The sequence below is a fragment of the Festucalex cinctus genome, chromosome 1 (genome assembly GCF_051991245.1).
Source record: "Festucalex cinctus isolate MCC-2025b chromosome 1, RoL_Fcin_1.0, whole genome shotgun sequence".
NCBI lineage: Eukaryota > Metazoa > Chordata > Actinopteri > Syngnathiformes > Syngnathidae > Festucalex > Festucalex cinctus.
Genome location: NC_135411.1, coordinates 11274977 through 11282092, shown reverse-complemented (window position 1 = coordinate 11282092; position 7116 = coordinate 11274977). Strand labels below are relative to the sequence as shown.

General features: G+C 43.6%; 1 protein-coding gene across 1 annotated transcript in view; it reads left to right on the top strand.

Annotated features, from left to right (window-relative positions):
- Window positions 1–4483: 4483 nt before the first annotated feature.
- The window catches only part of vangl2 (VANGL planar cell polarity protein 2), a 9394-nt gene continuing 6761 nt past the window's right edge, over window positions 4484–7116 (top strand). The window contains exons 1-3 of the mRNA XM_077516046.1: window positions 4484–4853; window positions 5196–5319; window positions 6736–7116. The exon at window positions 6736–7116 is cut by the window's right edge and continues 227 nt beyond it. Of these exons, the coding sequence (XP_077372172.1) occupies window positions 4783–4853; window positions 5196–5319; window positions 6736–7116 (576 nt within the window). The 5' untranslated portion in view covers window positions 4484–4782. The remainder of the gene's footprint in view (window positions 4854–5195; window positions 5320–6735) is intronic.

The window sequence follows — 7116 nt, the reverse complement described above, 5'->3', positions numbered from 1 at the left end:
CAGAATGTCAGAACTTGAAGCTAGCTTTTGGTTAAACTTAAATTCTTCATGATTGATTATCCAAATATAATACACATTCAGCATGACATGAATGGAGTGACTTGATAAGACCTCGCAGAGGCGTACCTAACGAAGTACAAGCGCACACCTGCTCTAGTTTGCTAGCCTTGTGTGTGGGAGGGGCTAACGATAGCAGTTGTTTCTTGGTTTAATGATGTCGTGGTAGGAAACCATGGGAGGTGGTGGTCTTCTACTGTCTGTCTGTCTGTCTGTCTGTGTGTGTGGGGGGGGGGGGGGTACTCAAGCACATGTGTCTTTGCGCGTGCTCACATATTTACACAGTTGGTTCAGTAGGCCTTAAATGGCCGCTGGATGGAGCTGGGCGGTGGTGTCGCAGACTCGCAGTGCCTTCCTTGCCTTTGGGGCAGCTGCCATGTCGAAATGTTTGATTCCTCCACGGATGTTCCTTGAGACCAGGGACGAAGTCCTAATTGCCACAATTAGCATTCCATTCTAGAGTGGCGAAGAGAAGCTTCAGTAAGTCTCACCAACAATTTTCTGTTTTTTTTTTTTTTTCTTGGTGATTTAGCGAATTATGTAAAAAATAATTGTCGCTGCTACTTGTCCGATTTCTAGATTTCGCTGCATGGTAAAAAAAATATAAAAAAATAAAAAAAGTGGCAGAATCCGGCAATTTTGAGTGTTGACACGGGGAGAGCGTTAAATTTATTTTAGGAATTATTAAGTACGAACTATTAAAACTATTACTTAATGGCATATGTTTTATTAATGCATCTTTTTAAATTTAACATTGCAAAAAATATTTTATACTTGTATTTTTATTTATTTTTTTAAGGTTAAAAAAAACAGTACACAAAAAATCAGCATGGATATTTACATTTAAAAGTTAAAAAACCTTAACATTTATAAAATTAAGAAAATGATGGGGGGGGTTTTTTTAGAATGCAAAGTGCACTAAATCTGTTTTTGATGTGCATGCCTTGTGGTATTTGTATTTTTTATTTTTATTTTTTTCACAATAAACTCTTAAAATGGAAGAACGACTCAGCGTTCTTGTAAAGTACATATGCCTTGCAGTCCATTCATTATCTTACAGTAAACAGTGCGGTTGTGTTGATAAATTACCTTAAGAGCTTTTTTTTTTTTTTTTTTTTTTTGTGTGTGTGTAATGTCTGCCTCAGAAAGTACTTTTATGGGCTCCACTGTTACGTCCTTTGTAATAATTCATACAGTACATTATCAGCGGCTTGTCGGGAGACTCTCGGGGGCGGTTTTGGCGGTGTGGTAGAGTTTCATTGTCCTGAGTGTGTGTTTATGACTCGTTTGCCCCAGAACATTTAGCTTGAAAATAAACGTTCATTGAAGACTATTTGATGCGCTTCCACGGATGGGAAGATGATTGCTTCCCAAGTAGGACGTGGGGATGAATAGGCAACCTGATCCGCGCCACTACTGGACCACACCTGTTTGGATCAAATGTTCGGCCACGTTCTCACTGACAGTCTTGCACAATGGTGTCATAATAGTACGTTTGCACCATTGTTTTAGCGGTCTAAAATGTGCTCACATTTGTCTTGAATGACACAAGTATAGTGGTAGGATTAACATTAAAGATGGACCGAGTGGTCAAGGCGGCTGATAACCGATATTTGGAGCTGATATTAATTTTCAGTAAAGGGTGGGGGGGGGGGGGGTATTCTAGCTATCTTGTAATGTATCAATTATTGTTATTATTGGATCTTCAAAGACGCCGTCTGGTAGCTGCCAAAATGTTTTGTTTATATCAGAGTAATGATGTCAGTCAGGCTCTTCTGTCATAGCCAAGTATGCTAAAAGAGGCTAGAAATGTTCCGTTAGTTGCTGTCCTCTTTTCATGTTTCCACTTTAGTGTAACCGCTCGGGCCTCCTCTCATATGCTGGCCACATGCGTCTCATTATGTGGCGTAATGGCGGCGTGACGTCATGATTGCAAGAGTATGTGAACGGTTTGAAAGGTCAATGCCGAAATGCTAAACGTGAGACGTTTGGATTTAAAACGGGAAAGGCCACTTCAGCGGTCATGTGGAAATTCATCCTAAATTGGATGACTGCTTGAGTCGAGGATGAGGGAGCTTTTTTGTGTCGAAAATGTTCCATTGTCCAAAAGCGCAAACATCACCTGATGCGCTACAAATTGAATTGAACTGTCAAACTCTCAAAAGTGCGCTCACATTAGACATTTGCCATGTAAACAAAACACACCATCTGATCTGAGTCTGCAAATTATTATTTAATATTTTTGAGAAGCCATGAGGTTTTGCTTACCACCGAGTCACGTGACTGAATCATGTCCACTGATTGGGCGAATGAGGACTGAGAATGCGATATTGATGACATTCGTTAGTGTGTCTGTGGTGTTTTGCGTTGTTTGTTAGCATTAAGCTAGCAGACATTAATTATATGGCCTCTCTATATTTGATTTTGAGCAGCATGTGGATCTGGCAAAAAATGTGGTATTGCTAACATGCTAATCTTGGACATCAACAAGGAGTGATTGTGTGTCAGTAGTTGGCTGGACCGGAAGTGAATTTTAATAGGCTAATGTAAGATTGGAGTGTTATGGCAGCGCTTCATTCCTCCCAGAAGGCCAATGGACAGCGCCCCCTGAGCCACGCCCACCTTTTATCCACTAACCAGCGTATGACAGCCTGGCATCCATCATGGCCGCCCTTCTATTTTGGTCTATTTTGTGTGTGTGGTTGGGGTGGGGGGGGCGTAGCAGAGGGCGGCTTGAGGTCATGTCACCTCGGCAACTGTCAACCTCCCCCCCCACACACACCCCTCCTCCTTTCATCACCATGGCAGCGGCGAGGCCAGGTTTCCACGGGGACGGCCGACGCCGCGAAGGGAATGCGAGACGGCGTGCGGGGAGGAAGGAGCAGAGGCCGAACAAGTTTTTTTGTGAAAACAGTGTAATCCAATATGGCTACCTTTGTGCCGGCGCTAGTGCCGGCGTCACGAGATGACTAACGGCCGCCAGGAGCGCTCTGGCAAGTGCATGTTGCCAAAAAAGAAGATTTTAGTGGGTTAATGTGCCACAACGCTCACTTTGATTCCCACGCAGGGGGTGATGAGAGAGACAGGCACCGCTTTACTTCAACCGCTCGACCTGGCAGCCATTTTACACTTCTTAGGCTGTGTAAGACCCATCTGCGTCATCTTGAAACATTTGGCAGGCGGCCCGTTTACCTGTGTTATCAGTCACTACGTTATACTTTCCTGTCTTTCTTATCATTTCTATTGTGCAGTGTGGTGGCTTTCATAACGGGTGACATTAGCTACCACATTATGATTTACATTGGAGCATACAGTACATGTGACCAAGCACATTGTGTGCCATGTTTTTGAGTTTATTTTTTTTCTTGTTGGTCATTTCCATTGGTCAAAGGTGGCGGTTACGGTATCGTTAACTGCCGACAGCAGACGTCAGATCATGAGATGTACGTTGTGCCCTTGTACTGCTCCTCTGTGATAGTCTGCAATTGCAATTTTTTTTTTTTTTTTTTTTTTTTTTTTTTTTTTTTTTGCTTCATACTGTATTTTTTGGGGGGGTCAAGGTCAAATGAATTTGGGTCACAAATGGAACAGTCCACTACTTGAGTCATTTTTTTTGTTTTGTTTTTTTAAGTTTTTTATTTTATTTTTATTTTATTTATTTATTTTTTTTACAAAATTTCCCTTTTTTGTTGTTTTGTGCAAAAGAACCAAGAAACTTTGATCAAATTGACCACAGCAGTTGATTGGTCAATTTTTAACCAAGTTGGGATTTTTTGGGCACAAATGCTACTTTTTTTTCATCTGTGCATGGTTTCTCATTTTGTGAGTAATTTCGACTGCGCAAGGTAGGGCTGTGCAATTAATCGAAAATCAATTACAATTTCAAATACAGTATTACACGCCACAATTACAAAATTAGCATAACCGTAAACAACAATCAATGATTATTAAAACTAATTTTGAGTTGTTTAAATGTATATATTTGCACTTTTTTTAAATTATTTTAAAATAACTAATTTAATAAACCTTGTTAGGTTGAAAAGAAACTTGTTTAATTATAGTGTTTCAAAGAAATGTGTCTCATTTTTTTATTTTTTTTATTTTTTTTACAAATTATCGTCCTAATCGTGATTTCAATTATTACCAAATTACTTCTACTTACCTCATCAAGCAGCCCCATTGCAATGTAGTGGTTGATATGATGCCTATAAAGTGGACACGTGACGAGCATTCTTTCGATTATTTATTTTGAATCGCTGGATTATTGAAATTTAGACTGCGTATGTGACCTAATCTGCCATGAAGTTTTTGTTTTGTTTTTTTAACTCCCATGGATTATTTCTTGTCATTCTCCTTATATTTCTTGGCCAAAATGCAGGTTCTCATCTAGTAGTTTGATAGTTATTGGTTTGTCTTTCAGATCACGGCCGCCTCTGCTCTCCCTGCCTCGACTCTCCTACCCGCCATCCTCTCCCGCCCCTCTCCTCCTCTTCCTCTCCCCCCCGCTCCCCTCGCCCTCCGCCTTCTCCCACGGCCCCCTCCTCGGCCTCCAAGATAGATTCCCTCAGGAGCAAGGTTGACCTGCTCAAGCTGCCGCTGGCCCTCTCCACCAAGTCCATCTCCGAGCGCAAGAGCCAGCTGGGCGGCGTCGGCAAGCCGTGCGGCACGGGCGGAGGAGGAGGAGGAAGCGGGGCTCGCAAAGCCCGCTCGCCGCCCGCCCGAGACATGGACAACGAATCGCAGTACTCGGGGTACTCGTACAAGTCGTCCCACTCCCGGAGCTCCCGCAAGCATAGGTAGGGGTCACGCTGCGCCCACATTTTTTGCCTTTCAAATAAATGATTTTATAGATGTGTTCAGATGCAGTTCCGTGATAAATGTGGAACACTGTATTTTGCAAAATTAATATTAATGTATGCCCATCCGTGTTGTGATGTTGCTTTTCTTGTATTGGTGCAATGCATCATGGGATGATCTGCCATCGGTTGATCACTATTTTTCAAGATGCATTGTGGGATACACAGCACGACAAAATTGCAAACTCGCACACAGTGGATAGCGAGTGATTTCCAACATAGCTTTCCTGTGTTGTTCCCCACGATGTCAACAAGTGTCCCGCTTCGTATCATATCTGGTAGGGATCGGAGGGATCGACATCGCTCCAAAAGCAGAGATGGCAGCAGCCGCGGAGACAAGTCGGTGACCATTCAGACACCCGGAGAGCCACTGCTGGACGCAGAGTCCACTCGCGGAGATGACCGGGTCAGTGACAACAACAGCTCCTCCTCTCTGGTTTTTATTTTGGCTACACATATAACAGTAAGTTTTGCCTGCACAGGCAAGATCCAAAACAAAGTGAAATTTTTCATCTTTGAAAGGGATCCAAAGTGCCAGCCTGATGACCAAACCTTGCTTGTTGTTTACACATCCACCCCACTGTAAATGTTGTCTATACAGGCAAGATTCAAATTTGCTTGGAATTTTGTTTTTAGGTTTCTAAGGTTTATTAAACAGTGTCTGAAATGTGCCTCCTTCACGGCCCAAAAACATATTTTGCATCCACACATTTTTCATGTTTCTTACACTTCTAACCATATTTATTTTACTCTGTACCAGAGAAAAAAAATCTAATCAGATTTTTCTTTTTTTTTTCTTAATTTTTCTTTTTTTTTTTGGCTCATCTGGAAAACATCTCTCTGGTATTCATGTTGGTTACACCTTCAACTGTATTTTTATTTTTGGTTTATTTAAAGGGGACGTCATCGTTAAACATTTCTTGACAATAATATGTTACGTGACCTCACTAGTGGAAACATGACATTCTGATATTACATTTGTGGAATATGAGTTATGCAGCAAAATGCAGCCATTTTTAACTATCTCAGGGGGCGGCCATTTTGCCACTTGCTGTTGATGTCATCACAAAGCAGGCTCTGTCTTCTACCAAATAAAATTTCAACCCAGATTAGCAGCTCTCTGACATTCATATTGGATACAGCTTTAACTGTAAATGCAGTTTGTACAGACAAAGTCCAAATGTGAAATGCGTTTTAAATGACAAAATGTGAAAAGCGGCTCCTTGTTCTCCAATGCAAACTCCCAACCCTAGACAAGCATATCTCTGGTTTTCATGTTGGTTACACCTTCCAAAGGTGGAGTCCAGGTCCATTAAGTAAAAACCCTGCCACAGCTTTAGCCTGATGCTAACTCGGTAGCTAGCTCCCAAGCAGGTAAACGAGCACCATGGCCACTAGCTAGGAAGCTAGCTAGTACCTGAAAGTAAAAACCCTGCCACAATTTGGCTTTAGCCCCTGATGGGAGCTAGCTAGCTGGCACATGAAAGTAAAAATCCTGCCACAATTTGGCTTTAGCCCCTGATGCTAGCTAGCTTGCTAGCTAGCTTTCTAGCAGGTAAACGAGCACCATGGGAGCTATCAAGGGAGCTAGCTAGCTGGCACATGAAAGTGAAGACCCTGCCACAATTTGGCTTTAGTCCCTGATGCTAAACGAGGTAAACGAGCACCATGGGAGCTAGGTAGGGAGCTAGCTAGCTAGCACCTGAGCTAAAGCCAAACTGTGCCAGGATTTTTACTTTCTGGATCTGAATTTGCCACCTCTGATGTCACCTCCAGCATGGCCAAAGTTCAGTTCATTATTTGGCCTTGTTGTGGATGTTAGGATGACAACTGGGGCGAGACCACCACCGTTGTGACGGGGACGTCGGAGCACAGCGTCTCCAACGAGGACCTGACCCGCGTCACCAAGGACCTGGAGGAGTCGACGCCTCTGGAGTGCAAGCGCTTCCTGGGTCCGGCGCTAGGCGGCTGCCTGAGCTTCTTCGCGCTGGTGACGCCGCTGGCCTTCCTGGTACTGCCGCAGGCGCTGTGGCGCGACGCCCTGGAGCCTTGCGGCACGCCCTGCGAGGGCCTCTACGTCTCGCTGGCGTTCAAGCTGCTGGTGCTGCTCATCTCCTCGTGGGCGCTGTTCCTGAGGCCGCCGCGCGCGACCCTGCCGCGCTTCTTTGTCTTCCGCTGCCTGCTCATGGTGCTGGTCTTCCTC